The sequence below is a fragment of the Sminthopsis crassicaudata genome, chromosome 2 (genome assembly GCF_048593235.1).
Source record: "Sminthopsis crassicaudata isolate SCR6 chromosome 2, ASM4859323v1, whole genome shotgun sequence".
Classification (NCBI taxonomy): Eukaryota; Metazoa; Chordata; class Mammalia; order Dasyuromorphia; family Dasyuridae; genus Sminthopsis; species Sminthopsis crassicaudata.
Genome location: NC_133618.1, coordinates 566,374,511 through 566,395,276, shown reverse-complemented (window position 1 = coordinate 566,395,276; position 20,766 = coordinate 566,374,511). Strand labels below are relative to the sequence as shown.

Here is a 20,766-nt window from a genome sequence, read left to right as displayed (position 1 = left end):
TAAGTTGAGAGGAGAGATCCAGAAGGAGAGAAGCCAAAATTACCATTGGAAACTTGGCTGTGGCACACTGTCTAGTATCTACATAGGTAAAGATGGAAGGATAGACAACCTGGAAGGATCAGGTTTTTACAAATTTTATATGTCAATTTAATAGCAAAACCATAAAAGCATGTAGTAATTTTTTGTTTGTTAGTTGGTATTTAGCCCAAAACCAGAGGCTTTCCCATCCCTAAGTAGTATAAGAGCAATTATAACGCTCATCAATATGAATAAATATTTAATTACTGCCTATTCTGTTCTAAAAAAAAAAAAAGTGATACAAAAATGTCTAATACACAGTCCATGCCCTCAGGAAACTTGGGGAATGGAGAGTTGGGGAAACAAGGGACATATAAAAATGTAAGTAACAAGAACCCAGGTCTACTATATGTGCCAAAATGTTTGTGGCAGCTCTTTTTGTTGTAGCTAGAAACTGGAAGATGAATGGATATCCATCAATTGGAGAATGGTTGGGTAAATTATGGTATATGAAGGTTATGGAATATTATTGCTCTGTAAGAAATGACCAACAAGAGGAATAGAGAGAGGCTTGGAGAGACTTACATCAACTGATGCTGAGTGAAATGAACAGAACCAGAAGATCTCTGTACACTTCAATGTTGTATGAAGATGTATTCTGATGGAAGTGGATATCTTCAACATAAAGAAGATCCAACTCACTTCCAATTGATCAATGATGGACAGAAATAACTACACCCAGAGAAGGAACACTGGGAAGTGAATGTAAATTGTTAGCACTACTGTCTATCTACCCAGGTTACTTATACCCTCGGAATCTAATACTTAATGTGCAACAAGAAAATGGTATTTACACACATATATTGTATCTAGGTTATATTGTAACACATGTAAAATGTATGGGATTGCCTGTCATCGGGGGGAGGGAGTGGAGGGGGGGGATAATTTGGAAAAATGAATACAAGGGATAATATTATAAAAAAAATTACTCATGCATATATACTGTGGGGAAAAAATTTCTAAAAAAAAAAAAAAAAAAAAAAAAAAGAACCCAGGTCTATCTTCATTCTCCAATCCAGGTTAATATTACAATGCCCAGATAATAGTTAAATAGTTGGTTTGAGGGGAAAGAATCAATGTATTACCAGATCATTGGTCCTCCTTTTTCATATTAAACATTACTGGAGCATGAGAAAGCAAGAGGACTTAACCTTGAGTAATTTAGTTGTAGCCTCAGAATATGTCAGCATATTATAGATTATAGCTAATGGATGTATTTAACAGAAGTAGGTGAGATAAATAAAGGTTGACAAGAATACAAGGAACTATATAAGAAAGATCTTAATATCACTGATAACTACTTTTGTGTGGTTACTGATCTAGAGCTACATATTCTGAAAATTGGAGTCAAGTGGACCTTGGGAAGCATGGCTAACAATAAGGTTAGTGGAGGTAACAGATTTGCAGCTGAGCTATTCAAATCCTAAAAGATGATGCTATTAAACTGTTGTATTCAATATGCCACAAATTAGGAAAACTCAGCAGAAAAAGATCAGTTTATGTCCCAGTCTTAAAGACGGACAATGCTAAAGAAGGCTCAAAGAACCGAACAGTTGTGCTCATTTCATACACTAGCAAGAATACACTTAAGATTCTGCAAGCTAAGCTTTAGCAATATGTGAATTGAGAACCTCCAGAAGTGCAGGCTGGTTTTTAAAGAGGCAGAGGAACTAGAGACCAAATTGCAAACATTCATTGGATTTTGGAGAAAGCAAGGAAGTTGCAGAAAAAAACACCTACTCCTCCTTCATTGAGTACACTAAACCTTTGGCTGTGGATCATCACAAATTGTGACAAGCCAGTAATGTGTAATTTTCTCTTGAGGAGAAAACAGACATCTAAGACTCCAAGAAATTGAATCCTTTATTTTGAGTTCACATTCCTTCAACTTGATGTAACCATAGGGTCTCTTTTCATCTTCCTCTAGAACTTGTGCTCCCCCCTTGCCCCCCTCCCCCACTTTCAACCCCCATCTTATATAGAGAGAAATTAAGGCAGGCTCTAGTATTGGACTCTTTCTCTCTCTTTTTTTTTTTTTACTTAAAGACCAATACTTGGTTAAAAAAATTTTTTTTAATTTATTTCATTAAATATTTCCCAATTACACATGATTTTTTAAATATTCATTTAAAAATTTTTGATTTCTGAATTATCTTCTTTCCTTAGCAACTCCCTACTCCTTGAGAAGACAGGCAACTTGACATTGATACCCATGTGAAATCATGCAAAACATATTTCCATATTAGCCACATTGCAAAGGAAAACACAGAAAAAAAAGTTTTTAAAAAGTATGCTTCAAGAATCCTAACAAATTTTTTTTTTTTTTTTTTGGGCTGAGGCAATTGGGGTTAAGTGACTTGCCCAAGGTCTCACAGCTAGGAATATCTGAGGCCAGATTTGAATTCAGGTACTCCTGACTTCAGGGCTAGTTGTCTACCCACTGCACCTCCTAGCTGCCCCCTACCAAATTCTTTTTATGATACAGACATGGTGTTGCTATCTAAACCAGGAAGGGTCAAAACAGAGAAAGAAAATTATAGATCAATTTCCCTAATGAATATTGATGTAAAAATCTTAAATAAAATATTAGCTAAGAGAATATCCCCAGAACAATACACTATGACCAAGTAGGATTTATACCCAAAATTCAGGGCTGGTTCAACATTAGGAAAACTATTAACATAATTGACTATATCAATAATCACACTAAAAAAATCATATGATTATCTCAATAGATACAGAAAAAGCATTTAACAAAATCCAACACCCATTCCTATCAAAAACACTAGAGTATAGGAATAAATAGAGTTTTCCTTAAATTGATCAATAACATCTATAAAGCCATCAGCAAACATTATATATAATGGGGATAAACTGGAACCATTCCCAATAAGATTGGGATGAAACAAGTTTGCCTACTATCACCATTACTATTCAATATTGTTTTAGAAATGTTAGCTTAGGCAATAAGAGGGGGAAAAAAGGAGATTAAAGGAATTAGAGTAGGTAATGAGGAAACCAAATTATCACTCTTTGTAGATGATATGATGGTATACTTAGAGAATTCTGGAGAATCAACTAAGAAATTACTAGAAACAATTTACAACTTTAGCAAAGTTGAAGAATACAAAATAAACCCACATAAATCATCAGCACTTTTATATATTACCAACGAAGTCCAACAGAAAGAGATACAAAGGAAATTCAACTTAAAATAACTGTAGATAATATAAAATATTTGGGAGTCTGCCTGCCAAGGCAAAGTAAGGAACTATATGAACACAATTACAAAACACTTTCCACACTAAGTCAGATCTAATCTCTTGAAAAAATATCAAGTGCTCATAGGTAAGCTGAACTAATATAATAAAAATGACAATATTACCTAAATTAATCTACTTATTCAATGCCATACTAATCAAACTCCCAAGAAATTATTTTATAAATCTAGAAAAAATAATAACAAAGTTAATCTGGAAGAACAAAAGGTCAAGAATTTCAAGGTAATTAATGAAAAAAAAAAAAAAAACCCAAAACCAAATACCTAGCTATACCAGAACTAAAACTATAGCATAAAGCAGCAGCTATCAAAACCATTTGGTACTGACTAAGAAACAGAGTAGTCCATCAGTGGAATAGATTAGATTTACAGGATAAAATAGTCAATGACTATAGTAATCTAGTGTTTGACAAACCACAAACCCCCAGATTTTGGGATAAGAACTCACTATTTGCAAAAACTGCTGGGAAAATTGGAAATTAATATGGCAGAAACTAGGTATTGATCCATACATAACACTGTATGTCAAGATAAGATTGAAATGGGTTCATGATTAGACATAAAGAATGATATTATATGCAAATTAGAAGAACAAAGAACAGTTTGCCTTTCAGATCTGTGGAAAAGGAAGAAATTTGTGGCCAAAGAAGAATTGGATGACATTATTGAATACAAAATAGATAATTTTGGTTGTATGAAGTTTAAAAAGTTTTTGTATAAACAAAACCAATGCAGACAAGAATAGAAGGAAAGCAATAAATTAGGAAAAAAATTATTTATTACATTACATTCGAGGGTTCTGATAAAAGCTTCATTTCTTTTTTTCTTTTTTCTTTTTTTCTTTTTATTATAGCTTTTTATTTACCAGATATATGCATGGATAATTTTACAGCATTGACAATTGCCAAAGCTTTTGTTCCAATTTTTCCCCTCTTTCCCCCCACCCCCTCCTCCAGATGGCAGGTCGACCAATACATGTTAAATATGTTAAAGTATAAATTAAATACATATTGCATATGTATACATGTCCAAACAGTTATTTTGCTGTAGAAAAAGAATCTGACTTTGAAATAGTGTACAATTAGCCTGTGAAGGAAATAAAAAATGTAGGTGGACAAAAACAGAGGGATTGGAAATTCTATGTAGTTGTTCATAGTCATCTCCCAGAGCTCTTTCGCTGGGTGTAGCTGGTTCAGTTCATTACTGCTCTATTGGAATTGATTTGGTTCATCTCATTGTTGAAGATGGCCACATCCATCAGAATTGATCATCACATAGTATTGTTGTTGAAGTATATAATAATCTTCTGATCCTGCTCATTTCACTCAGCATCAGTTCATATAAGTCTCTCCAGGCCTTTCTAAAATCATCCTGTTGGTCATTTCTTACAGAACAATAATATTCCATAATATTCATATACCACAATTTATTCAGCCATTCTCCAATTGATGGGCATCCACTCAGGTTCCAGTTTCTGGCCATTACAAAGAGGGCTGCCACAAACATTCTTGCACATACAAGTGTCTTTCCCTTCTTTAAGATTTCTTTGGAATATAAGCCCAGTAATAACAGTGCTGGATCAAAGGGTATGCACAGTTTGATAACTTTTTGAGCATAGTTCCAAATCGTTCTCCAGAATGACAGGATATATTCACAATTCCACCAACAATGTATCAGTGTCCCTGTTTTTCCACATCCCCTCCAACATTGAGCATTATCTAAAAGCTTCATTTCTAAAATATATAGAATCAAATTTATAAGAATTCAAGCCATTCTCCAATTGATAAATGGTCAAAGGATATGAATAGACAATTTTCAGATGAAGAAATTGAAACTATTTCTAGTCATATGAAAAGATGCTCTAAATCACTATTGATCAGAGAAATGCAAATTAAGACAACTTTGAGATACCATACATCTCTCAGATTGGCTAAGATGACAGGAAAAGGTAAAGATAAATGTTAGCGAGAATGTGGGATAATTTGGAGCATTAATGCACTATTGGTGGAGTTATGAACTGATTCAAACATTCTGGAGAGCAATTTGGAACTATGCCCAAAGGGCTATCAAATTATCCATACTCTTTGATCCAGCAAGGTTTCTACTGGGCTCGTATCCCAAAGAGATCATAAAGGAGGGAAAGGGATCCACATGTGCAAAAATGTTTGTTGCAGCCCTTTTGGTACTGGCAAGAAATTAGAAACTAAGTGGATACTAAGTTGGAGAATGGTTGAATAATTTATGGTATATGAATGTTATGGAATATTATTCTATAAAAAGCATAGTTGATCATCTTTACAGTATTGTTAACTGTGGTCAATGTTCTTCTTGATCTGCTCATTTGACTTTGCTTAAATTCATATAACACTTTCTGAGTTTTTCTGAGAGCATACTACTAGTCATTTTTTATAGTACAATTAACCATTGATTTCTAAACCTGTGATTCCCCTACTTTCAGTTCTTGAGTTTGTCTAAGGATCTGCTCTAAGTTAACATGGTCCTAAGTCTGATTTCCAATAACCTAAAAGATGATGAACTATGAGTTCTACACTCTGTCAAAGGCAATTCAGGAGACCCATTCATTTATAATAAAGGGTTGGGGGAGAAACCAAAAGCACTAAAAAGCTATGCTGCCTTTATAATAAGGGTTCCTGGCTTTTCCTTCTTCAGGCTTCCAGGACGTCCATGTTATGATCTTTGTGGGCTTTGGCTTCCTCATGACCTTTCTGCAGCGCTATGGTTTCGGTTCTGTTGGCTTCAATTTTCTCCTTGCGGCTTTTGGAATCCAGTGGGCACTGCTGATGCAAGGCTGGTTCCATTCCTTCCATGATGGATACATCTTCATCAGTGTGGAGAAGTAAGAAAGACTGGGTAACAGGGGTGGAAGGCATGGGTTCTGAAAAAGCTTTGGGGGAATGAACTGGCAAGTCACATTGACAAGAAAACTTGTCACATTTTACAATCACAAAATCTGAAACTAAAGTAAAAGAGTTAGAAAAGATCCTAGCAATCATCACGTACCATTCCCTTATCTTGTGATACCATTAATTATTCATTCTTCAAGTATTTATTAATGATCTAGTATGTGCCAGGCATTGTGTCCTTGAGACTGCCCACAAAAAAGTGAACTGGTATTTGTTCTTAAGGAGTTTATATTCTACTAGAAGAAGAAGCAACATGAACCCAAGTAAAATCCAAGTAAAATATACTTAAATAAAGTAAACCCAATATAATTCTTTGGGATCAAGGGCACTGACAGCTAGAGGAATCAGAAAAGCTCTGAGCAAGACACTTTAACTGAGCCTAAAAGGAAGCTTGACACAGTGCCTGGCACATAGTAGACATTTAATAAATGTTTATTGAATTGAATAAAGAAAGAAGCAGGAAAAAAAAAAAAGAAAGAAATAAACATGGAGAGTGTGGGCAGCTTGAACAAAGGCACTGGAGGAAGGCAAGAGGAATGAAATGTCATATGCAAAAAACAGTAATCAACTGAGGTCCAGAGATGCATGTAAATGCAAGATAACTGACTCAAAATTATATTTTGTGACAATATCTAGCCCAACTGCCCTATAAACATATCTCACACATACTAACTCTAGTACTCAACAAATACACATATAATCTTCCTTACACTGTCAACTAGTACGTTTAATTCTATTCAACTAATATTTATTAAGCAAATACTATGTGCAAATGATTGTACTAGGTATTGGGGTTTGTTTGGAGGTGAAGAAACATCAGTGAGATCTGGCTGTTGCTTCCTTAGGGGAAGTTAGAGGACTACTTATTCCACATTCTTTCTGTATTTGGGTGTTGGGTCCTCTAACCTTTGTGTAGGATTGAGAATTGCTGTAACAACATGAGAAATGCCATATGTAGCAAATATCCCTCCAGCCTAGTATTTTGTTTAATAGTTACATGGGTTGTATGGTGCAAAAGCATGGTTGCCTGTGATAACAATCTCAAAATCTAGTAGTGGAAAGAACACTGGTCTAGGAATCAGGAAATGTGTAATTTGTTCTCTCATTGAGCCTCAATTTCTTCATATATGAAAAGGAAATTAGCAATATCTTCCTTGTCTACTAGACAATATTGTTGAGATGATCAAATGAGATCATAGGAGAATCTCCTCTCTGCCTTTATTTTGAGGTTCCATTAAATGAATGCCTTTTGTGTTCAGATAGGGGCCTGTGTGAAATATTAGGCTGAATCAGGCTTAGACCCTGTGCTTAAAGAGCTGAGAGTACAAGCAGAAGAGATGAGATGTCCATATCAATAGTGATATAAGATAGGATGCCCTCCAATCAGTCCCATAAGTGGTAAAACCAATTGTGATGGGAGCTCAAAAGAGGAAGAGACCACATCTGATTGGGGAAGTCAAAGAAGAAGGAGGTTCCTTCAAGCAGGCCCTTGAAGGGAAAGAAGCAATAGGGAATGGTGGAAAGACATTTCAGCATGGTAAAGGGCATAAGGAAGACATGGTGGATCATAGACTTGGAGCAAGAAAGTGCAGTAGTCCATCTGGTCCCGCTCCCTCATTTATAGATAAGGAAACAGGCTAAGGATGACTTCTCAAAGGCAGTTTTTGAACCTGATTTCCTCACTCTAGGCTTAGCACATAGGAACTTATAGTCAATAACTAATACATTTTGGCTGGAATGTTGGGTATATGTAGAAGGGGGAGGGCAATAAGGCTGGATAAGGTAGGTTATTGGCCAGCTCACAGAAGGTCTTGAATGTTGTTAGGCATTTTGGACTTGAGAAAAAATTGAGGGTACAGTCCTTGTTTTGAAGGGATTTCTAGTCCATCTAGAGTGTCCAGACTCTGACTTCTGGGATCCCATGCTATCTCAGAGTCCAAGGCAACTCATATATTCCTCTGAAACTGTTTCTTTACAGCCTCATCAATGCTGATTTCTGTGTAGGCTCTGTCTGCGTGGCCTTTGGAGCTATCCTTGGCAAGGTCAGCCCCATCCAGCTGCTCATCATGACCCTGTTCCAAGTGACCCTCTTTTCAGTGAATGAGTTCATCCTTCTCAACCTTCTCCAGGTGAGGTCACTATGGTCTCGATGTGATTTTAAATTAAATGAGCCAAAGTAGATCAGCATGATCCTGGCAAAAGCAGAAACTGATTTAGTCCTTGGACCTTCAGTCCAAGAGAATCATTCCCTTTCCCTTTTCTGGTACTTCCTGGCTACCTCTGGTCCGAGTTCAACTTCAGATGACATCAGAGATTTCAAAATGACAGAAGGGGCCCACAGGGAAGAAAGGAGAGGGAAGAAAGCCCGAGAGGCAGGGAACCTTGAGGGTCCCAAGCCTATGTTCCATGTCAGCTAAGCCCAGAGGATTTGTGAATTTTGTGGATTGATTGACACTGACAGCCTTCCTAGGGCCTCCATCTCTGTCCTTGGGGGAAATTCGATCCAGACAAACAAGGATTGACTCTCTGTTTTTACGAACAAGGTAAAGGATGCTGGTGGCTCTATGACCATCCACACATTTGGGGCCTACTTTGGACTTACAGTGACCTGGATCCTTTACCGACCCAACCTGGAGCAGAGCAAGGAGAGGCAGAGCTCTGTGTATACCTCGGATCTCTTTGCCATGATTGGTGAGAAATTCAGCGCTGACATTGGCAGGACCAGGGGTGGACTTTCTTTGACTTTGAAATTTATCTAGCAACCTGATGAGATTCAGCAGTATCCATTCCACACTTCTGCCCTCTGGTCTGAAACTCAGTAACCTTTCAGAAGGTTATGGAATCCCAGAGATGTCCATGATGGGAAAGTGAAAAGAGAGGGATTCTGGGATTATTCATTCTCTCTGACTCTCAAAGCTCTGTCCCTTAGCCTGTTATCCCCAGTGTGTCCCCCTGGCAGACACAGCAGTGGGCATAAATTCAGTATCAGGACTGGTGGGAAGGGCTCATTATCCTGTGTATTTTTTTTCCATTTTATTTAAATACTTCCTTATAGCATAAACTGTTTTAGTGCCTACCTAACTTCCTTTGAACCAGGTACCCTGTTCTTGTGGATGTATTGGCCTAGCTTTAACTCAGCTGTTTCCAACCATGGAGATGCCCAGCACCGGGCAGCCATCAATACCTACTGCTCCCTGGCTGCGTGTGTGCTCACCAGTGTGGCCCTCTCCAGTGCCCTACAACGGAAGGGCAAGCTTGACATGGTGAGTGAGAGGCAAGAGGTGGGGAGGCTGCTGGTGTTCAGGAAACTCAGATAGAGGCCCCTTTGATATCTGGAGGCTTGGGATAATGTAGCTCCAAGTGGCAATTCAAGAAACTTCTCCAGATACCACAAGTTATCAACGCTGTTATCGAGGAACTTTTCTTATTCCTACCATTTACTAATTTTATTGAGACTAGTCTCTAGCATGGGGCTTTCTTTACACATAGTGGTGGGTTTTTAAAAAAATTTTTTTGAGTCAAAATTGGAATTAGGTGATAATCTTAGACTATGTGAGCTTCTGAGTAGATGGATAAGCAGAGGACTGACCCCCACTGATGTACAGTGGGAATTCTAATTCCTAGTTCTAAGCCATAGAGAGAGAGGAATAAATGAGAAATACTTAAGAGTAGCTCTAAACACAATTGTGTGTGACTTTGGAACATCATGATATTCCTTATTGCTCTCTTGGCTACCCATTGTATTCTTCTTTTCTAAATTTTACCTCTTATTCAGGCCAGACTCTCTGGATCCCTATCGTGTCCAAGGTAACAGCTAGACTGATACATGCTTCTCTGCTAATATGCTAAAGTAGACTCTTAAGGTCCTTCTACCCCCTATCGCAAATGTGTATTTGGAGAGTTTAACATAAGCTTTCTGGAGACAATACCCTATGTTTTTCATATGTTATGTTTCATGAACCCCAGTTCCTTTGCATAATGTGAATAAGGGTTTCACCAATAAATTTTGATAGCATAAAAAATTTTCCCTCAAAAATTAGACATTCATTCTATGATAAAGTATATATAAATATATAATACAAAACAAAATAATATTAAATGTGATGTTATAAAATATGCTGGATTTTCTCTATTTTGTTCTAAAATTTCCCTGACTCAAACTACTTTTGGTCTGTTTCCCAACAGAGTTGAAAGTCCATCTTATCCAATCCATTAGAGTTAATTTAATCTAATCCATTCTTAAATAAGAATCCTATATACAACATAAGTAAGAAATGATCATCCATTCTTTGCTTAAAAATATCTCAGGAAGGAGAATATAAAACAACCCAATTCCACTTCTGGATGGTTCTTTTGGTGGTAGTTCCCCTCTACCTATCCAGTCTAAATTTGCTTCTAAAGCTTTGAACTCTGTTGTTCTTAATTGTGTCCTCTGGATTCAAGCAGACCAAGTCTACTCTTTCATCTGATAGCACTTCAAATATTTCAACTCAGCTATTCTTTTTCCCTCTGTTTTCCTTTCTCCAAACTAAGCATGCACAGTCCTTTGCTTGATACTCACTGAGACCTGTCACCATCCTCTGAACACCATCCAATTAAATTAAAGTACACAATGATGTAGTAGAAAGAGAATTGAAATGTAAGTCATGATATACAGGTCCTTTCTAAAATGTAGTGCCCAGAATTGAGAGTAATACTTTAGAGGATGCTCCAGACCATTATTTGTGAACTACATCAATATAGTTCCTACACCAAAGTGTTTCATGGCCAGGCTATGCTGAAGTCAAATCTTACTAATCATTAATTCTTAGTATGAGTATTTGCACCTTGGAAATTGGTAAATGCTAGCTTGATTTGTAGTACAGCAAATATAGTTCTAGAAATATTTCCTGTGTTCAAATCTGGCCTTAGATACTTACTAGCTGTGTGACCCTGTATCCTCTGTTTGCCTCATTTTCCTCATCTGTAAAATGAACTGGAGAAGGAAATGGCAAACCACTTCAGTATCTTTGCCCAAAAAACCCAAGTGGGATTTGGCTGAAATGATTGAACAACAACAAAGCTGTATTTATTGTTTTGTTGGCTGCCTAGAAAGTGATGAAGAAAATGTTAATAATATAAATGAATAACATAATATATATATATATATAACATACTATATAATATATAATCATAAATAAATAAATAATATAAATATGTTTAATAATATAAAATAAACCTAAAAGTATGTTACATACATCATTCCCCTCCCAGAGAGCTAGTCAACAAACATTAACCAGCATGTTCATGGCTAAATTTTTGAGAAAGCTTGATTAACTCCATTAGTGTTGATAACAGTAACATTTCAGTTCAAAGAAGACAGGAGGGAGAACTCAGGCTAAGTTGGGAACTATGCAACTTTGGGGCAGGTAGGACTCTTCATTTTCCCTTGGATCACACGAAATAGGTGTTTATACACCTATATATACATTCATTCCTGCTAACCTTTGTGTAAATAATATCATATTGAGATAATCCAGTCCTCTAGAATTTGCTGTACTATACAGATACACCAGTGTGCAAAAAAAGGATTGATATGGCCATACATGCATGTAGAGTCTGCCGGCACATTGGAGTAGATATATAAGCACGTGCAAGATAAAAGAATCAGAACATGAGTCTGTAGTCAACTTCACTGTCTTGTAGTAATAGTGTGTATATACATATATATATATACATATATACACATATATACATATATGTAAGTTTTATATATGTACACACACATATACATACACACACACATATATAAATTTACGTGTTTGGATTTCTTGACTGAATGTGTGTTTTCGCCCTTCTAAATGAACATTCCCAGGTTGCCAGGGGCCTAGGTCCTAGTGCTGCTCCATCCAGGGATGAGATTTCCCGTCTGTAGCAATGATTCTGTTCCCCTTCCCCAACAGGTTCACATCCAGAATGCAACACTTGCTGGTGGCGTGGCTGTGGGAACCGCGGCTGAGATGATGCTCATGCCTTACGGCTCTCTTATTGTCGGCTTCATCTGTGGCATTGTGTCAACTGTGGGCTTTGTCTACTTGACAGTAAGGGCTGCCTAATGATGGTGGAGAGGAAGGGGATAAAGGAATAAAAACAAGTGCTGGCAGGGGTCATGATGAAAGAACCATTTCTAGATGGGGACAGGATTATTCTGAACTCCCGGTCCTGCCTTGGTTGGTCCCTCCACTGCTGGACACACAGCCAATAATTTTTTCTCCTTAGCCATTCCTGGAGTCTCGGCTGCACATCCAAGACACCTGTGGAATCCACAATCTGCACGGCATCCCTGGCATCATTGGGGGCATTGTGGGTGCTGTCACTGCCAATGAAGCTACCATAGCTGTATATGGAGAAGAAGGGTGAGATTGGGATGGGATACAGGGGAGGGGGATGCTTGGGGTCCCCTGGACTTTTGTTTCTACACTGTTGGTTCCAACTTCTGGCACTGTTGGGTGGAAACACAAAGACAAAAACAATTCTGCTAGATTTCTCCCCCTTCCATCTTACATCCCAGTTTGAATCTCTGTCAAAGAACTTTAGAATGACAAAACCAGGAGTTAGGAGATCACTTAGCTCAATCCCCTCTGAAATTACAGTTGAAGAAACTGAGTTCCAAGTATTGGAGTCTAATGTCTTGTTGACCATTTAATCCTAGAGGCATTGGCCACCAAGGAAGCAGGTTACCATCTATATTAAACATTTATTGAGTTCCTATTCTGCTTAGGATCAATTCCCACCCACGTCTTAACTTACTTGGGGGGGTCCCCCCTTTTCCCCTCCAGGCTCAAGAAAGCTTTTGACTTTGAAGGCTCCAAAAGTAGTTGGAACCCTCGAAAGCAGGGCCAATATCAGGCGGCAGGCATCTTTGTGTCTCTGGCCATGGCCTTTGTGGGAGGTGCCATAGTAGGTGAGTTATTGGGGGTGCATTTGGGAAGGGAAGGCTTTGACACCTATGAGGACATATGAGGTGGGTGTATGTTACATTTGGGAAGAAATAGGAGCAATAGGATGTTGATTCAGAGAAGAATTACATAATATAAAAAACATTCCCTGTTAGTGTGGCAACAAAATGTAGGAATAGGGTATTGGAATGAAGAAGAACTGGGCTAAAATCCTCCTTTAGATAATAATTGTGAAACCAGGAGCAAATGACAACTCTATAAGCCTGAGTTTTCTTCCCTGCAAAAAGGGAATTAATTTATTTTAATACCCACTATATGCAGGACACTGAGGGTAATATCACCTGTGGTAACTGCTCCACAGGTTTTGTTGGAGACTCAGGTTAAAAGAATATATGCCAAAAAGCTTTGCAAGTCCTAAAGTATATGTAAATATCAATTATTATTTTTTCTTCTTTGGGGAAATCTGGACTCACTTTTCCATTCTGTATTTTGCTGTTGCCACTCTGTGGCTCATTATGGTATTACAATGGCAACTGCTATCACTTCTGTCTCTGAGGGATAAGAAATTAATTCCTGACCATTATGTTGACAGAATGTGAATACTGAGAGGCATATTCATTCACTCCTCTAATCCAGTTTTTTAATTTAAAATTTTAATTTTTAAATTTTAAGGAGGGGAGTTATTCAAGGGCACACACTTTATTAGTGATAGAGCCAACTCTGGGAGCAAAGTCTACTGACTCTCAAGTCTAGTAGACTTATCCGCTAGACTTGAAAAAAATCACTTCACTATCTGCCCAAGAACCAGACAGGTTACACCAAGATAGAAGGTGCCTATTAACGGAGTAAACCCCTCTCTTATCCTCTGCTCCAATTTTCACACACATTTATTAAGCACCTATGATATGCAATGATATGTAAGGTACCCTACTAGAAGCTAGGGAACATAGAGATATTAAATAAATCAAGGTCTTTATCTTCTGGAGATTTAAATCTAGGAACAGAATAAAGAATATGCATACAAAACATTGTTAGGTAGGGGCAGCTAGGTGGTGCAGTGGATGGAGCACCAGCTCTGAAATCAGGAGGACCTGAGTTCAAATTTGACCTCAGACACTTAATGCTTACAGCTCTGTGACTCTGGGCAAGTCACTTAACCCCGATTTCCTCAGCCAAAAGATAGGGAGAGGAAAGAAGAGGGAGAGAGAGGAAGAGAGAGGGAGGGAAAAAAGTGGGAGGGAGAGAGAGGGAGAGGAAAGAAGGAGGGGAGGAGAGAGAGACAGAGAGAGAGAATTTTTGAGGCCTTGTAGATAGAAACCAAATCTCATGGTGAGGAAGAGTTGGGTTCAAATTCTGCTTCTGACATATACTACACACAAGTGCTGACCTGAACCTTAGAGGGAATTTCCTCTTCTGGGAGTTCCCTATGTCAATGAAATCATGGGCTGGTCCTTATCCTCATCCCCCATTAATCATGACTATTAAATGACAATAAGAATTGCCTAAGAAGGTAATTGCTATCAAATCAGAGGTTGGGAAAGATTACTGAATTCGAAGGTTCAGGGAAGACTTCCTAGAGGAAGTAGTATTTCAGTTGAGTAAAATTTTTTGGTTGTTGTCATTGATTCCTTTCAGTTAAGTCCAACTCTTTGTGATGCTATTTGGAGTTTCCATCCCATTTTATAGATGAGAAACTGAGGTGAATTGCCTAGGATCATACAACTCTTAAGTATCTGAGGTCACATTTGAACTCAGGTCCTCCTGACTCCAGGTCAGGGTTCTATCCATTGTACTACCTAGCTATCTATTGAGTAGAAGGGGGTAAGATTAAAACAGATGGAAGAAGAGAAGTAAGAATGTGGAGATGGGGTACTAGACTAGGGGTTGAACAAGAACATGAAGTAGAATTCCATGGAAATGCACAAATTTATTAGAGCTTAGTGCACATGGAAGGACCGAATTGTAGCTCATGTTCAACTATTGAACATGTGGCTATTCCCGAGCTCCTCATATATTTAAGTATGCAGAGTCCAGCCTAGACTGGGAGCCCAAGAATAAGGGCATTCTTGGAAAGGAGAGAAGGAAGATTGTTTATTCTTTTCATTTGATCCTATCTTGGGCGGTTTTACTTTAAGGTTCCATTTTGAAATTTCCATTGTGGGGACAAGCTGCAGATGAAAACTGCTTTGAGGATGAGATCTACTGGGAGGTGAGTGCCAAAGGATAAGTAATCTTATCCTGGTATGTTCATTTTATAAAACCAGGAAATAATTGATTGTGGCTTAGAATGATGGACAGAGACTTGGTCTCCAGGTGACATTTTTTTAAGCTGTTAGCAAAATCGCTCTTTTCTCAGAATCTCAGAGGCAAGAAGAAAGTTCTGGGCCTTTTAATATATCCAGTATAACTCAAAGTGGGTGCTAATTAATGACTCCCAAGACACAGCTGGTGTGGTTCTAGATATTCAGGGCAGAATTATAAATAAAATATAGAATAAAACTTCATTATTTCAGACTTTATTAATCTGGAATTTGGAGTTAGATAATTTGAAATTAATCAGGAATAATCAGTTTTGGAATTTTTCTTATCTTTATCTATTTTCAAAAAGGTTTTCCTAAGTAAATTAATTTCACTGGATTCAAAAAACTTTTATTGAGTTTCTTCTAGGCATAAAACTTTAATATCTGTCTACTTTAATCTCTATCTAATCAGAAAGATCACAACCTCCCTATAACTTAGTATAACTATAATTGTAACTATACATATACAACCATCTCCTGTACAGCATGACCAGGAAATTTCTTGGGAGGAGGGGAGCAAGGGATCTATCTATTGACTATGGATAGGAGAAAGTCTACTTAGAATTAATGAAGTTCCTATGTTCTAGACTCTGACTATGAACTCAGATAAGCCAATATATCTATATATTTATTAACTATATTACTATAAATTATATGTATATTATTACCATCTTAGCAAAATACTCACCCATTTACCTACTATATAGTATACAATAGTCAATCAACACAAGGCATAAGTCATGAAGGCTTGCCTTAAGATAGAATAGTAATAAGCAAGGTAAGAGGCTAGGAGTTCAAGTGGTCTAGAAAAATGGTAAGGGTTTTTCAGCTAACAGTCACCAAGAACAAACTCAAGAGACTAAGAATCCAGGAGATCAAGACAAAGACCAAGAAATGGGCCAGAAATTGATGAAGAATCATTAAACTAGGGAATTAGTTAAGAGACTCATGGTACCAGTAATCAAATTAAAGGTGGTTTAAACTGATTTGTAAGCAAGGGGTATCTGTGTGAGAGGTCACACTCTTACTGGACAGGAACTAGAGTGAGGATATATTATGGATCTTTTCTACAAGTTGAAGTGGTAGAGTAGCTATAGCTGAATGAGGAATTAGGAAATTGATAGAAACTATAGCAAGAGAGAGAAAGACTTAAAAAGCAAGGGCCTGCTAGCATCAGATTACAAATTATTCTTTCCAAGTCATGAAATAAAATCCCATGAAGAACCCTTTTATCTAAGTTCTCTGTACCCAATGTATTAATCTGCATTACTTCAAAAATACATTACTATTCAGAATCTCTGCTATTTCCTCCCAATCAGTCCACATTAATATGGTTTATCCTGAGCACAAGATGGGTATCATTACCTTTATCAAAAAGTTCCTCTCTGGAAGTATAGCACTACGAAAAGATCAATGAATTTAGGATAAGAGCCCCTAGGGTTAAATCCAAGCTCTGCCATTTACTCACTAGAATAGATGAGTGGGTGGATGGAGTCCCTTTAATTTCTATGAGCCTAATTTCATCATCTGTTAAGGGAAGGGATTGGACTAGATGACCTTTCAGATCCTTCCCAGCTCCAAATCTGTGAACTCACGAATGTGGTATACTGCTCTGTTCTTTCTCTCACTTAGCAAAAATCTGAACTGTTACCTGTGGAGGCTTTCAGTAAAAAAGAACTTCCACATTACATTTAATTCTGCCCTGAGTAACTGGAATCTGGCTCCTGGGAGTTATCTTAACTAGCGTCTGCACTTCGACACCTCCAGGAAAGATGGGATATTCAATCTTCACCATGGACACCTATGTAACTATTAGTCTCTCTAGTTGTACCAGCTGCTTAAAAATTCAGAGCTGAAGCTATTTTAGATTACAGTTAAAATGAGGAGGGAATGTATTAGTCTCCCGAGTCCTTTTATGTAACCAGCTCTAATATGCTACCTCTTCTTACCCTCAGAAATTCATTCTAATTTTGTTCTGTTTTGACCTTCATAATTTATTTTAAAGATCACATTACACCTATCTTTACCATGTAAGTCTTTCAATGGCCTATGGCCAAAAGCAATAAGACATAAAATCTTGATCTAACAAAAGTCCTAAAAGTGAAGTTTTTCCCAGCAGACCACTAGACTGAGCCACGTTTTGATCTTGAGCACGAGATGGATTTATTTGATGGGAAGATGTCAATTTGGAGATTGTAATATGTTAAGTGACCACAAGATGGCACTTGTGACATGCTGTATACCTATTGCAGCATCTTTTCCCCCCTTCCACTTGCTTGACTGATTGTAATCAGAAGCATCCCTGCAGCCACCACAGAGCAATAGGAAAGGATTAGGAGGAGAGAGTGCCTGGGATGGGCCAGTGACTTTTTATTTGTGCAGGTGCCTGAAGCTGAGAAGAGTAACGCTTACCATCATGAGGATACTACCCTCAAGCCTGTGGCTTCTTAACGCAGAGACCGATTCCCTGGGAGAGAAGCAGGTGGGAGCGTACCCAGAAAGGGAATTTCTCTGGTTCAGGGAAGCCCCACAAAAGCAAGTCCATTCTAGGGCAAAGCAAAGTACAGCCTGGACCCTACAAAAGAGCAGACATTGATCATATCAGCAGAACACGCTCCATTGACCAACCTCTCAAGTTCAAGGTCCATAGCCCCAGAACCAGCCTAGAACTAAGTTGGCCTCCTGAGGTAGAGAACTGGGTTGAACAGTTATTTCTCTTGCTGAACTCTACCAGACATTACTGCTTGGAATTTGGGATCCCTTAGACAGCAAGTCAGAGGAAAAGAGGGAAAATATGGGTGTTCTGTTGGGGTAGAAGGAGTGTAGTCTTTTACTACTCTACCTAGGTGATGGTCAATCTGTCAGTAAGCACTTCCTGCCTTGCTTTGTGCCAGACACTGTGCTGGAAATTTTTTTTAAAAGGGCAAAATCTATTCTCTGAACTTAAGAAGCTCACATTCTAATGGTAGAGACAATATGCCAATAGCTGTGTGTGCATATCTGTGTATCCGTATGTATGTAAAATTGTATATTTACATTTGGGTGTTTGTATGTATGTATATTCATGTGTGTGTGTGGTATAAATGAAAGACAATCACAAGTACTTGTATGGGAAAACTTTGAAAGGCTTCCTACAGAAGGCAGGATTAATGCTGAGTCTTAAAGGAAGCAGGGATATGTTAATCCTTAATTCTCTTGTGGTATGTGGTATGATACATTTAGTAATGAGCTTCACACACATTGGGCATCTGATGAATATGGGAAGAAAAGCACTGGGTTTAGGAAGTTTGGAATCAGGGTTCTATTCTGGCTTTTTATCACTTTAGTTATGTCATGTCAAGCAGACCACTTCACTTTCCCTCATTTATAAAATGGAGGGTACCAATATCTATCCTGCCTCCCTCCCAAGAGGGTTGTGAGGAACACATAAGCTAAGAGAGGGGCATGTTCTATATAAATGTATGGCATTGTTATTGAATCCTGCCAAGGCTCTGAGACTGAGAAATTTATCTGGAAGCCTTGAAGTGGCCTGCAGCAGAGACCAGGATTGGTCTGATGCTTAATAGATAAAAGCTTTGGGGCATCCAGCAAGGATAGGGGATCAGAGGGTAAAGGAAAAGGTGAGCAGCTACCTCCTTAATCCCCTTTATAGAAAAAAATTAATTCAGCAGGGTCCAAGAGTTAGGCTCCCTAGCTTTCTTAGCCCTCTGGGCTCCAGTAGGGCAGTGGACAGGTGATAAAATATTCTTGGACTTTTTCAACTCCAGGCCTGCTTTGGAACATCTCAGCCTCCGTGACCTCGGGAATGAGAGTTTGTTTTTCCCTGGAGCCAGACTTGATGCACTGATCTCCACCTTCTGGATTCTCTGACTTCAACCTCCTACCTCCAAGCAACAGATTTTTCTCTTTCCAAAGAACCTCCAAGGCAGAAGTGACAGGCTGCCTGGGAAAAGTCTGAGTACTGAGGAAGGAGAGCAACTAAAAGAGATGGCCTGAAATTGGGTTGCAGAGGGCTGGGAACCAAGGAGTCTATGTTTAGGTTACAGAATCCATGGGAGTAGGAGGCTAGGGTCTGAGGTCTTCGTTTTATAAGGGAGAAGAGGAGAACAGGCAAGGTCCATTTGGACTAGGGACTTCTGATCATCTGGATCCTGAGAGAGGATGGGTTCTGCTGAGAGAACTATTCCCTAAGACAAGCAGATACTGAAGCCTCTGTACCTGGTAACTCATGCCTTACACTCCACTTCCTTGGTCTCCCTGCTCCCTGCCTACCCTACTTCATCTTGTATTGCTGTTGATACCAGCCTGAGCAAATAAAATGGCCGTAATGTCCATTGTAAAGAGTATGAAATGCTTGTAGATTTAAAGGCTTCATGATGGTACCAGGCATAGAACCAAGAATCTTGCCCTCTTAGTCCTACAATTAAAACCTTCCTACAGACTATCTGACACAAAGGAAACATTCAGCTCAGAAAAGGTTGGCCCATTAGATGAATTTAGAATGAAAGCCCAGTCTTACCTCTTCCGACCTCTAGTCTGAATGCTTTTAAGGATCTGGGATGCTACAAATACAACCTCTTCCCTACATTTTCCTGGTCTTTAAAAACTGCAGAGGGTGATATGTGGAGGAAAGGGGAGATAAGTCAGGGCAGTATTCCTTTTTATTCCTTATTGTAGCAGCAGAGGATAGAAGCAGAGGAGAGTCTTTGATTTGGTTCACAAAACGGGACTATTTAGCAAAGAACATATCCTCGGTTGTCCTGGGGATAGAGTGAGTACGGTATTGATAGACCAGAATCATCCTTCCTCACAGATCTTTTCTGGCTGGTTGCCACCTCAGCCTTTGGTCTTAGGAACACAAGAGTCTCACTCTCCTCACCCTTGTCTCTAAATGGCATAATTCTAATAAATGAGTTCTGGGAAGATCCTAATATGACACCTCCCTCTGGAGAGGAATCACATAAATTTGGGGGTTTGTTTGCAGTTGATCAGCTCCCAGCTCTTCTAACATTCTCTTTAGTAAGTTCAATTCTCCTCAGCCTTTTCCATGAGATTCATCCACCACTTATTAAAAGAACAGCCTCTTCCTTCCCTCCCTCCAGAGTTCTACTCCCCTACACTTGGGCCCACTCCCCCATAGGAATTGAAACTTTCAAGTGTTACTTAACCCTCTGAGAACAACCCAGCCTCCTTCCTAGTGGTTCTGAACCTGAACCCATCTGGGCTTTACAATAAAATTGGACTAC

The 20,766-nt window shown here is 38.5% G+C and overlaps 1 protein-coding gene across 1 annotated transcript in view; it reads left to right on the top strand.

Moving 5' to 3' along the window:
* Window positions 1-19,861, top strand: part of RHCG (Rh family C glycoprotein) — a 30,884-nt gene extending 11,023 nt beyond the window's left edge. The window contains exons 2-11 of the mRNA XM_074295137.1: window positions 6,029-6,215; window positions 8,261-8,411; window positions 8,826-8,973; window positions 9,379-9,545; window positions 12,225-12,362; window positions 12,541-12,677; window positions 13,101-13,225; window positions 15,356-15,429; window positions 17,903-18,002; window positions 19,288-19,861. Coding sequence (XP_074151238.1) covers window positions 6,029-6,215; window positions 8,261-8,411; window positions 8,826-8,973; window positions 9,379-9,545; window positions 12,225-12,362; window positions 12,541-12,677; window positions 13,101-13,225; window positions 15,356-15,429; window positions 17,903-17,971 — 1,196 coding nt within the window. The 3' untranslated portion in view covers window positions 17,972-18,002; window positions 19,288-19,861. The remainder of the gene's footprint in view (window positions 1-6,028; window positions 6,216-8,260; window positions 8,412-8,825; window positions 8,974-9,378; window positions 9,546-12,224; window positions 12,363-12,540; window positions 12,678-13,100; window positions 13,226-15,355; window positions 15,430-17,902; window positions 18,003-19,287) is intronic.
* The last annotated feature ends 905 nt before the right edge of the window (window positions 19,862-20,766 follow it).